This window comes from Ixodes scapularis, unplaced genomic scaffold (assembly GCF_016920785.2).
Source record: "Ixodes scapularis isolate PalLabHiFi unplaced genomic scaffold, ASM1692078v2 PGA_scaffold2__306_contigs__length_199485367, whole genome shotgun sequence".
In the NCBI taxonomy this organism is placed as follows: domain Eukaryota; kingdom Metazoa; phylum Arthropoda; class Arachnida; order Ixodida; family Ixodidae; genus Ixodes; species Ixodes scapularis.
The window spans coordinates 150912747-150932052 of record NW_024609857.1 but is presented as its reverse complement, the minus strand read 5'-3'; the positions used below and the strand labels follow the sequence as shown (position 1 = coordinate 150932052).

General features: G+C 43.8%; 1 protein-coding gene across 4 annotated transcripts in view; it reads right to left on the bottom strand.

Annotated features, from left to right (window-relative positions):
• Positions 1-2809: 2809 nt before the first annotated feature.
• The window catches only part of LOC8030452 (ankyrin repeat domain-containing protein 35), a 66224-nt gene continuing 49727 nt past the window's right edge, over positions 2810-19306 (bottom strand). For all 4 annotated transcript variants that reach the window (XM_029992360.3, XM_029992359.3, XM_040500889.2 and 1 more), the window contains exons 18-26: positions 13922-14022; positions 13786-13846; positions 13626-13706; positions 12169-12244; positions 11973-12037; positions 11809-11907; positions 10855-10979; positions 6556-6737; positions 2810-4078 (exon numbers count right to left, since the gene is read on the bottom strand). In XM_029992360.3, coding sequence (XP_029848220.2) covers positions 3969-4078; positions 6556-6737; positions 10855-10979; positions 11809-11907; positions 11973-12037; positions 12169-12244; positions 13626-13706; positions 13786-13846; positions 13922-14022 — 900 coding nt within the window. In that variant the 3' untranslated portion in view covers positions 2810-3968. The remainder of the gene's footprint in view (positions 4079-6555; positions 6738-10854; positions 10980-11808; positions 11908-11972; positions 12038-12168; positions 12245-13625; positions 13707-13785; positions 13847-13921; positions 14023-19306) is intronic.

Below are 19306 nucleotides of genomic sequence, written 5' to 3'. Positions count from 1 at the left end.
AAGAAGCTGGTGCACATTGTACGTCATTGCAGTTTTTATATAAAGGAACTGCACTTTCACAACAAACTGAACAGGACTTTCACTTCCTATTGTGATATCATCTCATGTGACTTCATCTTTGAGAAGATGAAACATTCCTGTCACTAGAAGGCCCCAATGCTTTAGAAATGTAGCGGGAAAAATACCCTGGAGACTTAAGGAAGGTGTAGTAGCTAGAGCAACCAGTGCTGTCATTCTGCAGCCTTCCAGAACTTCCGCAAAGTCCTTGGAAGGCAGTTAAAGCACTGTGGAGGCCGAATGCTACAAAGCCTGCTGTCAACAAGAGCAAGCTTTGTAGGACTGCCAATATGGTAAGGTTCGCCAGGGCACGAGAGCCACAGCTCAGTCATCTGTCTTGCAACTCCTAGAAGCACACAATACATGTGATCTGGAGAGAAGGACCACACAATATCAAATCCCTTAAGGTTAATCATAGGGGATAAGCCCTTCACTCCACGAGCAATGGCACCCTGTTCTGCCGCTTCCCGCATGTCGGAAAGCATTTCCTCGTCCATTCTTTCTGGAGATGGCCCAGCATCCACAGGGTACTTCACAGTCCCTGCAACACAATTGCGCTAAATTTTACAACTGCGTTAAACCAAGTAGCAATTTGCAGTTTTTTTTAAATCTGTTAACATGAAACCAATGAGCAGTAAACTTTTCTGGGTGCATTTTGAAAAACAGCGCGAATAACACACGGCCAAGGAGGAGAGAACACACAGGACAAGGCGCTGACTATCAACTATCTATTCAGAACACATACAGAGAAATTCACGCGAGGACGGCTTCTTCTTTTTCCTCTTCCACCAGTCATTCGCCATTAAACGCGCAACATTGTAAATCATACCAAATTAAAACACACCAGTACATTAAAGCACACCAGCACAGGTATAAGTCATCGTGTCTTCTTCCTCCTTTCTTCTTTCTTCAATCTCGATCTTCAATTCTCTGATCAACCCATGTCCAAAAAACTATCTCACTGTCCACTAGGCTAATGGATGGTTGACTCACGCACCCGGGTTTTCGTTTTGCTATATGGTAAGCTTCTACTACCTCCCTCGATAGCTGGTCTTTGCGTTTAAACAGCACTTTTGTGTCACTAAATCTTGGCTCATATCCACAATCACGGCAGTGGACAGCTAAATGGGAGTACGCGTTACCTCTTAATGAACTGTGGTGTTCGCGTAGACGAATGTTGAGGCAACGTCCCGTCTGACCTATATATGAGTGACCGCATGAGAAAGGTATTTCATAAACGGTCCCCTGTGCACAAAACACGAACTTCATGCCATGCTTGACGCGACATCCAAAAAGTTCTGGCTTACTTTTCCTGCCAGCACGCTTATTAGCCAAGTTTATAATCCTGCTCAGTTTGTTACGCGTTGAAAAAATTACGTTGACCCCATGCCTCGAACCAACTCCCTTTAACCCGTGTGAAAGACGATGGATATAAGGAATAACGGCGACATTCTTTTTGTCTATTTTGGCTTTTTCTTCGTCAGGTTTTCTGGAATCAGTCTTGATGAACCGAGTCACCTTATCGCAGGCTGAAGTAATAACTGAGTCGGGAAAATTAGAGTCTCCAAGTCTAGCGACCTGTGCTGAGAAGCTTTCTTTCATCTTATGAAAACAGGCTTTTGTCAACGCTGACTGTAAGCAGGAATACGCAATACTGTTTTTTACGAGCTTTGAGTGTGCTGAACGATAGTCTAGTAATTTCTTCGTGGAACTGGGGTGGTGCATCCAGCATACATGATCTTCTTTCACGTCAACTAGGATGTTTAAAAACTGGATTTTGTACTCCTTAGGAGTCTCGGAAGTGAAGCGGAGTCCTAACCCTTCCTCCGCGAACGTTTGTAACATTTCACTCATTGTTCTACTAAAATCGTTTTTCTCTACGAAAACCAAGTAATCGTCTACATATCTAACAACTTTTTTGGTGTTCTTCGCCAGCCTGTGCTCAAGGTATTGGCAAATGGCAAGCTGAAAGCCATTTGAATATTATAAAAATTGTGAAGCGTTTTGAAGATCTTATTTTTACTCAATTATTGATTGATGCATAGTTTTATGGTCTTTTAAAAGTTAAAATCACGCTCACGCCATAACAAAAAAGAAAAATTTATGGCGAAAATATTCTAGGAGCATGTTAAAAACTTTGGAGTAAAAAGTCATGTTCTTTTAAAGATCAGAAATAGTAGAGCGCAACATCTAGGACGTTTGAGATGGAATGACCCAGAAGTGTCCGGAGCGAACTTAAAAAAAGATGCAATATTCAGCAGCCACTGTTCTGCTAGGCGTGAGTGTGATTTTAACTCCATTTCACCCGTTCCACACCCTGTACTGTCACCGTGAAGGTAGTTGCACTCTGCTAGCCAAGAGCTGGGATGAGGTCAATCCAGGGCCGTTAGAAGGGTTCAGGATTAAAGGCGGGAGAGTATTTTCCTCCCATACTGTCTGCTAGAAAAGTATGAAACATCTTTGGAGCGGCGATCGCCTCTCCTGTCCCCATTCTGACACCACTGGATAAGTTGGCGTTCCCGCATTATACAGGGTTAATAAAGGCGAAGTACAAAGGCGGTGTTTTGAAGATTCTGCTTGTCAAAAGTTTTAATCCATCAAACAAAATGGTAACTTACATTAAAAAAAAAAAAAACACTTTGTCTGGCGAGGTTTTTTTCAAGCCTATGAGGAAAGGAGCGAGTTTTTGTGTGATACAAGCCACATCAATTCATGTGGTTGAGATGTGATGGGAATAATTCAGGAAGCCATGTAAAAAGTACAGGTATTTTATTTTATTAAAAAGAAAACAAAACCATTTTTTTACATCTTTGGAGTCATCTTAAACAGGCAGCTCTGAGGATTGTCCGAAACATGTTCGCCAGGCTGCAATTAACTAGTAGACTGCTCATCCAGACCGTTGCGCAAATCCAAGTTTGAACTGCATCACTCAAACTGAGAGATTCAAGCATGTCAGAGTGCTCTAAGTAGTACTGTAACAGACACTTGCAAAGCAGCAGGAAAACGTTCGAATACCGCGAGAGAATCAAAGACCCCATTGATCAAAGGCACAACAGGTTAAGCAAACACTTTGTTTTCCTTTCATCAGGACTAGATCAGGTTCTTGAAAGCATCGGTACTTTCTGAGATAGTGAGTGAGCAACGTTCTTGTACTACCACGTGCTGTGCACCGGTCACAATTCTTAACTTGGTCGAGCGTCCTCGTAAAATCTAAAAAAGCTGCCGGAGCTATAGAAACAACAAGGACACAAAAAAATAATTTACATTCAAACTACAACACCGTGCAAGACGTGCAAATGCGTGACGTGCAGGCAGTGAATATAACAATATGCGAAAGAAAGAGGTGCGCTTTGGTGCATGAGAAGAGGCATGTAAACGTTTAGGGCGTGCCATGTGCATAGCCCATGACATGCTTTCGACTACAAGCAGAAAAATGATGAACGAGTGCTTCATTCTTTGCGTAGAAGGCACAAAGATGATTCTCACTAATAAACACAACACTGTGCACAAAGGTGCAGTGAGAGAGTGCTTTATGCTTGGACAGCTGCCAGAACTCTGAAGTAGCTCCAAGTTTTAGATGCGTCAGAATACTACTTGCTTTGAAACGCACGGCTACAGTGATGCACGCACATGCAAACCAATGGCACGTTTTCTTTGGCTGCACATGAGAATCTTAGCTGGCTTTTTTTTCAAAGTGATGCTGTCGTATCCCACCAACTTTCACAGCCTGTGCTTCATCTTTTTTATCTGCTGGCTGACTCTGCTTCAACAGTCAACCATGTGCTCTATAAACAAAACTAAAAAAAGAAAAAAAACTGTGCTCGTTGGGTTTTATACGAAGGCTGTACATGTAAATAAGGCTTTTGGTAGTGTGCTTCCCCTTTTTCAGGTCGACTTGGCGGCAAATTTCCTTATACAAGATACGTCTTCTCCAGTGAATTGGTCAGCTCGGCCAGAGACTTCTTTAATTCGGCGTCCACGCTGTCGTATTCTTCATGGGGAGGTGCCACGAAAGAATTACCTAAAAGAGAAGACAAAAAACAAAACAGGTTGGACAACAAGGTAACAGAACTCGGTAAAAGTTATATCTACTGTAAATGACCTAACTTTTGTGAGGACATCATTTTTGCGAATCAAAAACTATCACGAAAAATACATCTTGCGAATATATTGCCCAATGGAAATTAATATGTAGCGCAGCACTCCCAATCGAGAAATTTTGTACCCGCGCAATATTCCCGAGATTCGCACTCTGTCAAATTGGTAAAATATGGAGCCTGCGAAAATAAGTGGTTTACAGTAAAATAAATTAGGGTGTTGGAAACCTTGCGGTCATCCAAAGATGCTAAAATACCGGAAAAAACATACAGTCGAGCCCAGTTATATCACACCCGGGTATTTCGAATTATTTTTTATATGGAACAGTGCAAACATCCCCTTGAAAATCACATGTAATTGTATAGGAGCCTTGTTTTTCTGTATCGAACTCCAATGGCTCCCATGGCGGGGACACTCGATATAACGAACAAAGCACAGGGGCCCGTCGCTTCTCCCGCGGTCAAACTGCGCCCGCGGCGAGCACGTAGCTCGCGTTGTGGGCTTACAGACCGCCAAGCCAGCATACGTGCACAGATATGCAGCAAAAAAGCAATTGTAAAAAAAAAAAAAAACGTAAAAAAAAAGAGAAAAGTGGAGAATGGCAAAAGCAAGGGGAAAGGGAAGGGCACGCGCGCGCGTAGGGAGGGCAGGGACTGCTCACTGTTGGTGTGCGGGGACAGCGGTGTGCGCTTTCCCCGCACACCGCTGTCGCCACGCGACTCCTTAACCCCAAAGTAAAATAGGCAAAAAATAAAAAAAAAAAAAAAAAAAAAATCGCAAAGTCGAATATTTAGACAACAACGGCCTTATCTTTGTTTACCTTTTTCTTTTGCCGTTTTTGCTTTGCACGTTTCTTTTTTTGCCATTCTTTCTTTTGTTGCCCGAATTTAGTGAGGTTTCTTCTTTTGTTGCTTGCGGCTTGCTTTTTCCGTTCTTTCAGTTTTTAACTTATTATTTTTGTGGTTTGTTGCCGGTCTGTGGCCAGGCAGAAACTAGGGAGCCTTCATGTGCGCTTTGCTAGGGTGATGCCACCCCTTGTAATACCACTCGCCGACAAATCAGCAGCCATTTTGGTTCTCGGCGATAATCCGTGGGGCTTATAACCCTCTCGGAAACAAACACCTTATCTCACAAGTTTGGAGCAGCGTTGAGGAACCCACGGAGGGAGGATTAGCATTTTCCCCCTCGGATGAGAGGACCGATGGACACAAAGGCCACTTTCCGGCGCACGGGGAAACAATGAGAGGAACAAAATGGCGGTGGAAGAGGGTGTAGGAAAGGGAAACAGGCAGTTGGCATCACTCTATGCGAAGCGCACATGAAGGCACTCTAGCGGAAACGAAACGATCGCAAACAACGTCCCATAAACGCGGCGGTGTTTGTGACCTTCACCATTTAAGCTCTACTGTATTTAGCGGCTCTATACCCGTGCCACACGGGCAACTCGAATGCCATTTACAACGAATGCCATTTGTGTGATCGGCGAATCAGCTCGCAATCTGTCGCGCGTGGAATGCGCCACGCCCGGAGTGTGGCGCGCTGATTGGCCGTCCGCTCAAACGTCATTCATTGTAAATGGCATACGAGTTGCTCGTGTGGCACGGGTATTAGAGGCTTTATTTGGTAAGGTCCCGTTCATCGCAGCCTTCGGTATTAGCAGAGACGCGCAGAAATTTCAACTGGAGCTTAAGTTGACATATTTTTGCATATCAAATTATCGATACTATATCAAACTATTTTACAATCCCCTTTGAATTCAATATATCCGGGTTCGACTGTAGCAGTATTTTTAAAGTTGCATGAAGTTCAGCATTTTTAAAAACATGCGCGAAAACCCTACAAAGCGCAGGTTCAACAATGGAAGAATAAAGACGGGTCAGGAACTTGGATGTAAATTAGTTTCCTATATAAAGCCATTTTAATATCTCTGTACCAGGTTTTTTAGTTTTTTTTTTTTTTTTTGCTTGGGGGGCAGGTCCCATTGGGAAAAATAGGTTTGCAGGGTTGGACTACGATCAGTCAAACTACACAAGTGCAAGGCACATATATCATGCTAAAAACATCTGTGCAAAAGATATCTCTGGAATAGTACAAAGGGTCGCGAAGCCCCGAAACGGAAGCCTTGAAACAGGCAAACAACCTGGGTCGAATATGTCGGAAGACCCTTGCCAAGCATTCAACAATAAAAAATGAACATGACTTCTCTTTCGTTGCAGAGGCCATCACCAAATTCAGAGTTAGCTATATTACATGAGAATTAGTAGCGAGAAAACAAACTGCACGCATGCATGGTAGTGGAGCTCAAAACCGATATATCTAACTGTGCCAAATGATCTTTCCGTTGCCGTCTGGCACTCTCCGGGTTAAATTCACAGAATGCAGGCAGACGATCAGCCGTACCGGGAGTGAGGTGCCTGGCCAGGGATTCATCCAGCATGGCTTGGACACGCTGCCTGGTGCTCGTGCTCTGAGCAGGCACCGGAGGCGCTGACTTGACCGGACTCACGGACCAGCTGGGGAGCCTCTTGGCAAACAGGGGAACCGGGTGTGGTGTGGACTGGGACTGACCTGGAAGTTGCTTTCTGAAAGAGCAGAAGGGATGCGAGGTTCGAGAGGCTTCCTTCGCTGGCACGTGCTTGAAAGTTGGTTGCCTATCTTCTGCCGTTGGCAGTGCAGGAAAACGAATCTTAAGACCATGTTCACTGTGGAAAAGGAAGTTTTAGCTAATTGTTCTTGCGCAGCAAAAACAATACCCGATAATGATATGCTGCGTGGACAAAGACAACGATGGAGTATAAAAAGGGTTCCGTGCTTCCGGTGTTTTTTTATTTTTTTCGAATTTGGAGTATTTTTTGGCGAGGGGGGTCTTCTTCTAGATTTGGTGTTTTTTGTGTAAATTGGATAAGTTATAACCAATTTACACAAAAAAAACACCAAATGCCCAACATAATCTCCCCCCCCCCCCCCTTGCCACCCCAAAAGAAAAAAAAAAAAACCCAGAAAACACGGGACTTAAGTACTTTAAGTATGAGCTATCGTTATTAGATCTGGAACAATCTACTAAAACACCAAATGTTTCACTTTTTCTAGAGCGCAGCTCTTGGGCGCCCTTTTCCGGCTTGAGCGGCGTCGCCGTCTGTGTAACCGCACACATTGCATTATAGGAATAATGCAAGCGGGCATAACCGCAGATTGCATTATGGGAAAATATCCCCGCTAAATCTCGTGGGGAAATTTCTTCGCTAAATATAGCGGCAAATTTTTTTCGATAAACTTAGTGGGAAAGTTAGCAGAAATTTTCCCGCTAAATTTAGAGGAGGAGGAGGAGGAGGGGAGGGAGAGGAGGGGGCATATTCCCCTTCCATATCCTCTCCTCCTCCTCCTCAAAAGCTGCGCTATAATTCGACATTACAGAGAATTGTAAACATCTTTCACTCTTTTTTATTTACAAAAGTAATTTCATTGCTGAAAAAAAAAAAAAAGACCTGGTTACGCGATCTCGTGAAGAGGCCAGGAGCTTTCATTTACTAAAAGGTGCCAAGATCAGAGCATTGCAATAAGTGAGGCAAAGTCATTAAAGGGTAACTGCAAAGAAAAAAAGTGTTTTTTTAAACAGCCTAATTGGGACAATTCATGTCACAAAACAAATCTTCCGCAAAAAAAAAAATATATATTTGAGCAATATTTATGTTACAGGACATACTTTAGTCTGAGTCACAACCTCTCCACATTTGAAACTCTCACTCTTTCACCCCATGCAAAGGAGAAGTATGCCTCGCCCCTCACTTTTGGATTGGCTCTTGAATTGACTTGGCTGCAGAGTTGAACGACGTACGCAGCGTCGTTCGAGCTACAAAAGGCTGCGTACCACAGCCTTTTGTAGTTTCTGTGTTCTGCGTGAGCTATGCGCAAAATGAACCCTGAAAAGAAGCGTCAGCTTCTTGGCCACTGTGAGCAACTGGGTCATCGGCCATACGAAGATACGCCCCGGAGGACGGTTGCCAGCAACGAAGACGGCGCACCACCTGAGCCTCCCGAGGCTTCGGCGTGCTTAGTATTCTCAAGTTACTCTTTAAATGTAAAAATATGCCGCTCAAAAGGAAATTACAAAATATCACAAAGGTTTAACAATCAAGATCTACACCGTCAATCAATCCCTTAGCCAATGAGAAGAGTTGCTATCGCACGTCACTCCGTGACGTATAATACCAACTTTGTGGCACACGATTTAAAACGGACGAAATAGCCGCAAACTAAAATTAGTTTCACGCAAAAAATGTTACTGTAAAGAATTTTGTTTTTCGCAGAATAATTGTTTTGTGACACGCTTGTCTCGAAATTGCGCAGGCGCGCACATTCTAAAGGTGATGCCGCCGCCATGCTACTTGTAGTCATCGCTTTCCGGCTTCCCGGCTGCATAGGGCTTGCTGTGCGCGTACATCATCGTACATCATTGTTTGTGACACCCCGATATCGGCCTGGATTCTCCTCCACGTTTTTATTTCCAAAGATTGTGCTGTGATGCCTTAGTTTGTCAGCCAGCAAAGTAAAGCAGTTCCAGTCATCTAATTGCTTTAGAATCGCTTTGTCGTCTGCTTCGTTGTAGTCTGCTTCTTCGTCTCATGAACACGTGAATCCACCGCATTCACGCAATAATTCCACTGCGGCCACAGGAAAAAAAACAATACCACTACACAAGCACTCCGGTTGTTTGGAAGTCTCAATGGACTTGGAAAAAAGTGAACGTATATAGTTCAATGGCAAAGAACACGAAAATTCGAGGGACCATCGGCTCGGTGTAGCACTACGGAACAGCATCAAATGTTTCGTTGGAAAACTGAGCACTGAAAACTCAGCTTGTGCATAACGCTTAATCGACAATGAAGTAAGAAGAGCTAATAGACTGCCTCAGGGAGCGATAGTTTTTTAAATGTCGTTTCATTCTGCTTGACAGACTGTGCGACAGGGTTAACATGAACTCCAAGGAGAAGACTGCAGTTCATCTTATTTCAAGTGCATGATGCATATCAGGAATCGCTGCTCTTTTTTTAGTGGTTGTCCTGATCTTTTGAAGTACAGTGGTGCTTGAAACATGTCGTCGCAATAACAGTTACAACCCCCGAAATACATCGAGCAAAAAGTGTATTAAAAAACGGCCGCGGCAAAGCAGTGCGGAGGTCTCGATTGAAATAGACCATCGTAACGGATAGACCACTGCGAAGCGAGTGTTTAGATAGATTCCAACGTACGTAACGCTTCGGCATGCACCCCTATGCATCGTGCCCTGTAATCTTACACTCTTAAGCTAATGTGCAAGATGGTGGATATAAATTTTGAAGCAAATCGCGAAACAAGTAAAAAAAATGCTCCTTTTCCTGCTGCTCTGTCTGGCTCTGCTTACCTTTCTTAGCCACCCTTTCCGGGGCTGCTTTCTTTAGGGAAGACATAAAATCTGTAACTGGTGCTGTTATTGTTGCACCCTGGCACACAACAGGTAAAGCCACCCATCGAAAACTGCGAGTAAACACCCAGTTAAATGTCTCGTGCTAACCCGAAAATGTCCAAATGCCGGGCGTACAACGCAAATTGACGCGGCCGGAAAACTGGGGAGAACTACAGGCACCAGAATGCACCCAGCAGCGGTGGCGTCATGCAACTCCTGGTGAGATCGGTCTATTAGGCTGTTTTAAAAAACATTTTTTTCTTTGCAGTTACCCTCCAAAACAGACTTTCACAAAAGTTACAGGCTGTTCTTCCTGACCAGTTTGACAGGTAAATTTCAGGCTCCGAAATAAGGCGACCAGACGTCCTGATTTAGGTGGGACAGTCCCGTTGGCCCTAAACCCGCCATCCGCCCGACCAGGATGCGGGATCGTATTCTGACCTGCCTTTCCCGAGCGGGTCTTTCCGTTGCCAGTCAAAGGCTAGGTGCCAGTGACCCCAAGGTTAGCAACAGTTGCATCTTAGCAGCCCAGCAGCACCAGTAGCAAGCGTTGACAAAAATCGAGGAGACCCAGTTACAGCAACCTTTTCTTCTGTCTGCCTCTTCTCTTTCCTCTTTGCTTTTATCACGATTACACAATCGTAGCATGATTCTGAAAGTCTCTGAGCATGAGCAACACCACAGCGTAGTGCACTGGGTAACTGATTGGTAAGAAGTAGTTTCAAAACTCAAACTAGAAAGTTTGAAATCAGGAGATCAGAATTTCGTAGGCTTAATGGATCTAGCTGCAACAATTTAAATATCACCATCATCACTTGCTTCTTAGCTTGCTTAACTATAGTAATGTTTATTCGTCTTCCCTCTTCCCCCACCGTGTTTTATGGTTCGTCAAATATGATCACTCTACTCTAGACCATAAATTGAAAAAACAGATTGAAAAACACATTTTAAAAGATGTGCAGTGCTCAGCAAACTTATCTGGAACACATACCAAGCCTACTCTTGGCTTGTTCTATTTTATTTTTTTCTATGTGCGCGAGCATAGCTTGCGCTAGCCCTAAGCTATTTCTCTTTGTGTCCCACTAGTATGTCCGTAGCATACCTTCAGTTCACATAAATGTGCGCAGTTCTCTCATATTTTATCTCTTTTCTGCATTCAATATTCCACTAGTGTTCCATATAAGTTTGACGAGGACTGTACATCCCTTCAGTACACACAAAGTGCAGAGGAGAAGAATCCATAAAACGAAAGGCACCTGGAATAGGTGTCACCCGCTGCCACCTCTACGTTGTGGTTCTCTGGAGTGTTGTTCGTTGACAGCCAGCTGTAGTGAACATCTGGCTCGGAGCCCAGGTTGCGTCTGAGGTGATGGACTTCCTCCTGCAGCGTGGCAATGTTATGTATGTTTACATGGCATTGTAAACATTATGGCAGTACAACCCAATGAGACACTTTCAATGGGGACTTTTAGAGGTTCTGAGGGTGACAAACATGACCACAGTGAGATAGTGCTGATGCACGTGGACATGTACCTTTAAGAGGACCCTTCACAGGGTGTGATAACAATATGGGGAAATCTCACTAACTGTTGTCTATTCAATCACCAGCAAGACGGCTTCCAAAATTAGTGAAATTTAAATTTTTTTTCAAAGACTTTTATATGATCTTTATAATTTTCAACAAAGGCTGGTAGGGTCCCATTATAAATGCATGCAATCACACCAGGGATAAGGAACTTGCTAAAGGTGTGCAATGCCAAGAAATTCCACGAAAGCATTCCTTTTCGTTCACTATACTTAGTATCGATTAATCAAACAAAATAAACTGAGGACTACGTGCTTTACCCAATGCTCGTGCAATAAGAGTGCTTTCCGAGACAGCCTAAGCCTAGCTTAGAGCCTTTTGGCATGTGCATATACAGTTGAACCTCGATTTAACAAAGTCACCGGGTCCCGCTGAAAATTTGGTTAAATGGTGAACTTCGTCAAATCGAGGACGGGAGACCTCGCGCATAGGCTCCACGGGGAATCCGAATTTGTTCGTTAAATCGGGAAATTTGTAAAATGGGGTTTCGTAAAATCAAGGTTCATGTGTACACCTATAAGCAGTTGAAAAAAATAGTCACCACAAGCCAACCTTTGATGAAACAAAACTCAAGTTAAATTTTAATGTGAAAAAAAAAAAAGAAAGATATATATTACATAGTTACCGTGAGATCAGTCCTGTACTTGTGAAACATATTTTGGCAGCCATTATAATCCGTGAGCTTCGTGGGAGTCTCTGAAGGGGTCATGTGCCCGAGTTTCCGCTAAAGAAGAAAAGTCTGCCATATAATTATCATTTTTTACAAAGGGTAAAGTCAGAAGAACTCACATAGGTGCTGGGCAGTGACTTGTGCAGTTCCTCCCTGGACAGCCCTTGACGAATGTGGTGCATTTCTGTAACAAATCAAGGAATTCATAAGCTCCTATTTATGCCATCGTATAGGGCACAACATTAATTAAAAATATAGATGGAGCAATCTACCCAAGTTTAATTGATAATCTATTACATCAAAATTCTCTCTCACCTGTTCTGAGATTGCTGATTTCGAGATCGGTGCGGTACTGTCGGTCAGAATCTATCCTCAGGGCCAACATGTCAATCTGGAAATGTTTGGGTGCAACGAGACTGGTCACTCGAAAAATAATCGTCCAATCAAAAGCTAAAAGAATGACTTCAATACGGCAAGAACATCAGCTTAGGCCCGCTCCAGACGGGGCAAATTTTCCAGCAATTTTGAGGTTGCTGGCGGGTTGTTCCCTAGCTTCCCCTAGATAGACGCAAATTGCTGAGATCGGGCCCGGCTCAAAACAGATGAGCAACTCGAACAACTCGGAGACGTTTGAAGCGGCGGCAGCCAATCAGGGAAGCAATATTTTCGCGTGACACACCTGTGGTGGTGATGATGACAGCTAAAGACTCTGTTCTGGTTTGAAATGCATTGTTTTTGGAAGTAAACCTTTTCAAAAAGATGAGTTAGTATTCTCAATGCCATTCAAAGATATAAAAACACATTTTTAGTGCGTAGCTGTGCGTCTAAATAGTGCAAAAAGAATCAAATTGAATGATGATGATGATGGCAAGTCGTAGCAATTCGGTTGCTGCGTATGAACGCGGGCGGCCCGTGTTGCTGGTGTTGCGATGTCAAGTTGCTGGGTGAAATTGCCCCGTCCGAGGCGGGCCTCAGTAAATGCATTTAAAGGGACACCGACAGGGTACATTTATGCTCGCCGGGGTTTTTATTTGAACTTGACCTATAAGAGCCCAACTACCTGGAAGATAATTTGCGGCTCGAAATTTGTTTCCTTTTTGCACGAAAACAGCCGGTTAAAAATTGGCCGATTTCAGTCGCGTTTACTCTCTTTTTCGTGGCCACGTGGCGTTCAAAAAATCTGTACCAAGTACATATGCAAAGTAGTGGGTCACCTAAGGTACACATTCGTAACAAAAATACAAAAGAATATGAACCCCATTTTTGTGGTCTCCAAAAAGCTGGAAATATTTTGATAAAAGAAAATGTTGCACAGATCACAGGAAGTACATGTCATTCTCAATATGGCGACGTACTGCGGACTGAATGATGCGATAGCGGCACACAAGAGACCGACATTGCAACGGACGTGGGGTCGCTACTTCTGAACTTTCGTTCGTAGTAGCGGCCAATAGATCTTCAAGAGCAGAACATCAAGTATAAGGGATATAAGTGCAAAACAATTGCACAAAAAAAGTTGCACACAACTTCGCTGTCTGCTCCACACACCAAAGAAGCGGAGAGAAAAAAAAAAAAAATGTGGTCGGGTGAGCTCTTGTGTTTCAGTTTCGAGCAGTTGAGTTTTTGGGCTTCGTTAAAAATATAAGCGACTCTGAAGCGAAATATTGATTGGGTTGTCTCTTGACACTATATTAAATCACCTGACAAAAAAAAAACAAATAGAAACATTTTTGGGGTGTGTCAGTGTTTCTTAAAGAATATGCAATACCTACTCTTCTCTGGAGTTCAGACGCCTGCTGGTCTATCTGGCGATTGCCCTTCAGTCCGTCCCTCTCACAAATATGGTTGATGTTCTTTGGAAGGGGAAAAGAGAGGTTAGCAAAAGTCGCAAGATGCTACTTCTACAAATTAAAACAAAGATATGCGTGTTACCTTTAACTTTTCTTTGATCCCTTTCAGCTCAGACTTGTACTTCAAGAGAGCTTTTTTGCTCCTGAAAGTGAAGTGAACAGCAATCGTGATAAACAGAATCGGCAATAATCTAGAGCCCACAGAATTCCTAGATCACCTGTATTTCTCCTTTTCAAGCTTGCTTTCCTCTGCAACATTATTTCTGGCCAGAGCAGCACGGTGGTGAGGCAGTAAGTGGTCGGCAGCATCACCAGGTATCTGATAAAAAAAGGAGTTGGAGGTCATAAAAGGTAAAACAAACAAACTGTGCAGCTCTTATGGGTCACTCCAGCTGTAGACATTAATCTTGTGGTTGCACCACAATGAAGAAATTAGCGGGGCTCCTCCAAGCACGAGAGAAAGAGCACAGCCAACATGTGCAGAAGCATGTGCATTTCCGGCATCTGGCATTTTCCGGCATCTCGGAGCACTTCTGCACGACGTCACGAAAACCTTTTTGCAGTAGTTGCACGCTTTGTTCTGTTGAGACAAAAAACGGGCAGACTTTTAAGGTTTCAAAAATAAACACACATCTTTAGCTGAGGCCTGCACTGACACACAGTTTAAGACAGAACCGGTACATCTTGAGTAATGTTGAAAATAGGGCAGAAGGCTTTCTCAACAAAAAAACCGAAATGCAGCGCATGAGGAGTGCTTTCCTGTTGTACGTTTCAGTTCTCTGTGGAAGAAGCTCGAGGTTTTCTCACGTTGCAGGGCTTAAGGGAAAACAGTACCCAGAAGGGTCAACTTTTGGACCTCCTGCTTAATATGAACAAAAATTTACACTATATACTGTCAGTTGTGAGGCAGAATGCAATGGAAAGTTTCATCTGTGTACATGAATTGTGAAAGAAATTATAGTGGTTTTTATCAGGAACACATTGACATTGTTTAGGAAAACTATCGTTAGAAAACTAATGTACCGTAAAATACCGCAGTAGCGCCCACGACATTTCCCAAACACTGAAATTCTGCGAATTATACGTTAAGCACCCGATTTGACCGGACAAGCGCCCGTGTCTAGATTAAGCCGGCTTTCAATAAAAGTGAGGTGGGTGCTCCCCAGGTATTTTACGGTAATACCCAACATTTTTCTTCACTAGATACACAGCAAAATTCCTGGAGAGTGCAACTGTGAAAACAAAGTTTCCAAAAAGTTATTTATTGGATGCTAACATCACGCTGAAAAATCAAAGAAATTTCTTGCCCTTTACCCTGTCGACAAAATCCTAACATCTTTTGTAGACTACCATAGAATACCGCGCATCCTCCCATTCCACATTAAGCACCCATTACCAAAATTTGTAAGATCTCAAAAAATATGCACAGTACATTTATATGTAAAACTGATGACTGGACAAGCGCCCATCCCCCATTTTTTTGCGATTATCTCCAAAGTTTGAGTGGGAGCTTGCCCGGTATTTTACGGTATATCCAAAAAGTAAAAATACAATGCAGCAGCTGCATTGCCCATTAAATTCAATATAAGAAAAACAATGAGAGAGCCTTTCCTTTTGTCCCGTTACCAAACAATAGTTTTCCCAAAGTGGAAAATAATGCCAGAAAATGGAATGGAGAAAAACATGTTCAAAGTGCTCAAACCCTTACCTTTTCTTTTACATAGGTGGACCGAAAATGATTTATAAAAAAGAACTACCGTAGTATCCCGAGTCATCGCCCATCCCCGAGCCATCGCCCACCCCCTTTTTTGGGCCAATATCGATTTCCGAAAAAACACTGAGTCATCGCCCACCCCTTCAAATACCCCAGCGCGGACTCTGCTATCCGCGAACACTCATCCTACCCGAATGACGCGGCCACGGACCTTACAGTTGGAGGACGTCCGTGACAAAGTAAAACGAAGGAGGGACAGACACTTCTTTTTGTTTACGCATTTCCTCCGTGAGCGACCCCAAAGTGGTCGTGTATCCGTGGGAAAAGAAAACGATGGAGATAACAAAATAAGAGTTTGTTAATGTAACCGCGGAGTGTTAGGTCAAAGTCTGTCTCCGCCGAAGTAAAGTCACCGCGAACCCGCTCCTTCTTCCCGCCCGTCGTGACCGCGGCTGTGTAATATTTTAGGCAAAGCCAACGCGTAAATAAAGCTTTGCTGGAACGCCCTACACAGACGTTTGCAGAGCGTCCCAACCGTTCATTGATAGCCCGCCGTGCACGGACGCACCTAAGTACGCACCAAACAAGAAAGTTGCGCAAGAGCTCGGAATTGACAAGGCGCCCGACTTGGCCCGACGCCAAAGTATTTGCCAATGCGACCGCCGGCTTTCCCGCTTTTGCTCTTGGTCGCTTCTTTGGTCCGCTCGCTCGCTCGCTCGCTCGTTGCGCCTGGTCGGTTTTTCTATTTTCTTGTAGACTTTTCTTTCTTTTTTTTTTACTAACTAGGAGAACATAGTGGTGACATTCTTTCACGGAACAAACGTTCGCGCTATATGCAGATCGGCGGTGTTTCTAGCGCGTACGCAAGCAACGGACTTCGCTATAGTAAAATATTCTTTCATGAGCATTTTTTTCTATAAAACAATGAAACTAAATCGAGTTTTGAGTTTGATGTATCTCTTGTGCATCAGCGCTAGATACGCAGAGAAAAATAGGCGGTTTTTTCCGCTTTTTTTCAAGTGTTTGTGCTCACCCACCGAGACATGGCCCACCCCACTTTTTTAATGAATTTCAGGCGGTAGGGGGGTGGGCGATGACTCGGGATATTACGTATGCTGTGCAAACAAATGAAACTCTCCGTGAATACTCTCTAGATTTAATTATAATGCAATTAAATGCAAAGGGGCAAGCGAGCTGGACAATAATGATGAAAATAATCCCTGGAGAAGGGGAACAAGAGGGACAAGGGACAAACATAAATCTCCAAACACAGCTAGGTGACTGGTGAGCGACCGAAAAAATCCGCCTGGTCCGGGTATCGAACCCGGCACCTCTCCATTACAAGTGGAGCGCTCTACCAACTGAGCTAACCAGGGGTTAGACGTCAGTAGAGCAAACGGGTTTTATCAGCTGCCACCAGTCTAACACCAACAAGGGTGAAGCTTGCAATTTAATGTTATAATTATAATGCAATTAAATGCAAAGGGGCAAGCGAGCTGGACAATAATGATGAAAATAATCCCTGGAGAAGGGGAACAAGAGGGACAAGGGACAAACATAAATCTCCAAACACAGCTAGGTGACTGGTGAGCGACCGAAAAAATCCGCCTGGTCCGGGTATCGAACCCGGCACCTCTCCATTACAAGTGGAGCGCTCTACCAACTGAGCTAACCAGGGGTTAGACGTCAGTAGAGCAAACGGGTTTTATCAGCTGCCACCAGTCTAACACCAACAAGGGTGAAGCTTGCAATTTAATGTTATAATTATAATGCAATTAAATGCAAAGGGGCAAGCGAGCTGGACAATAATGATGAAAATGATGATGATGATGAAATTTAATGATGATGAAATTTATTTTCATCATTATTGTCCAGCTCGCTTGCCCCTTTGCATTTAATTGCATTATAATTATAACATTAAATTGCAAGCTTCACCCTTGTTGGTGTTAGACTGGTGGCAGCTGATAAAACCCGTTTGCTCTACTGACGTCTAACCCCTGGTTAGCTCAGTTGGTAGAGCGCTCCACTTGTAATGGAGAGGTGCCAGGTTCGATACCCGGACCAGGCGGATTTTTTCGGTCGCTCACCAGTCACCTAGCTGTGTTTGGAGATTTATGTTTGTCCCTTGTCCCTCTTGTTCCCCTTCTCCAGGGATTATTTTCATCACTCTCTAGATGTTGATGGATGTAAATATGGCATTTTTGAAAATTAACGTTTTTTGCAAAAATTTTTACAGTGAAGCTGTTTATAGCTAGGGTTCCGTGAATTTTTCATGTGCATCAACAAGAACTCTACGCTCGCACCGCCGCATGTGCACGCCTTCCCCGTATAAAAGATTCGAAGTAAATAACCAAAATAATGCCTCGACGAAGTTGCGTGCAAGATGACATTTGTTTTAGGCTTTTGCTTTAGAACAGTAACTGCTGCAGACACCGGCACGTGGGGCACATGGAACACCATTCCCTGCATTCTCCTTGATGCTTGGGTAATTTAGCAATAGGTCTATTCAGTACATTAGCTATTAACAGGCACCATTTTCAAGATCAGTAGACTCTCAGGTAGATAGTAAAGGTTCCTCAAAGATTTGCCGCTGTACGACCCGCGTCGGCCATGTCTATGCTCGCACCACTCTCTCTTTGTCGTCATTTCAAGTGCTTGCGTGCCTAGTTTTCTTTCCTTCTGCCCTCCCGAAGTGGCAGTCCCGTCGCGCGTGTCTAGTTTTTTCCAGCTCCTCGGGGCGGCGATAGTCGTCCACGCGAAATAATGAATACCGATCAAGACAACAACAAATGTGTGTGCGTACCTTCCATCACGATGACCACCAATCAAGACAATAAATGTGTTCGTACCTTTGTTCAAAATTCTGTGTCACGTCTGTCGTCTGCTAAACAGCTTTGTTGGTCATGCACTTTCGCAGAGTGGAATGGCTCATGATTCTTTTTTTCTGGGTAGTGTCTCCCCTTAAAAGGACTTCACTTGTTTTCAAAACAAATATAACATCTGTGTTTTCCACAACAACGAATTTGCCACTTGTACATGCCACCGAAATGCGCTAATTAAAAGTTATACTTAGACAATTTTAGGTAAAAAATTAGTATGGTTTTATCCCCGACGTCTGCCAGGGCCAATAATTTGTTCCCAAAAAGCTTTTTTTTCTCTTAAAGGGACACTGACAGGGTATTTATGCTCGCCGAGGTTTTTAGTTGTACGTGACATATGAGAGCCCAACTACCCAGAACAGAATTTGCGGCTCGAAATTCGGTTTCTTTCCGCCCGAAAACCGCCGATCAAGAACTGGCCGGTTTGAGTCGCGCTCACTCTCTTTTCCGTGGTCACGGGCCGTTTTCTAAGGTTTAGACAAGACCACCAAATTTAATCGAAGTCGTAGGTCATTGAAGGCGCATATTCAACATTAAAAATAAAAAAAAATATGAATCCCATTTTTAGTTGCTTCTAAAAAGCTGCAAATACGTTGATTGAAAAAAAAAAAGTTCGACAGAGAACCGGAAGCATTCAGTGCGTGCGTCGTTTCGCGTATCGTGGGACTCGCGGGGACGGCGATGGCAGCGGACGACGAGCGTGGGACCTCTACTTCAGAACTGTCGTTTGCAGTACCGGCGAATTCTGTCTGCCTTTAAAAGAGAAATTAGGAACTGATCAAAAGAATTGGTATTCATCCCGTACGACATGCCTGACCACCAAGCCGATTTGCACGAAGACGTCGTCGAGCCGTCGCTCCCTTCTCGCGGCTGAAGACATCGCTCGCGAAAACGTCAAATACGACGTGTCTACTTCGAGTTGAACATGCACGCGTACGATTCCTTTACTAGGTGCGAATGTCGCCAAGGCATGGTGCTTCCCGACTTCGACCCGGGAGTGCTTTTGTTGG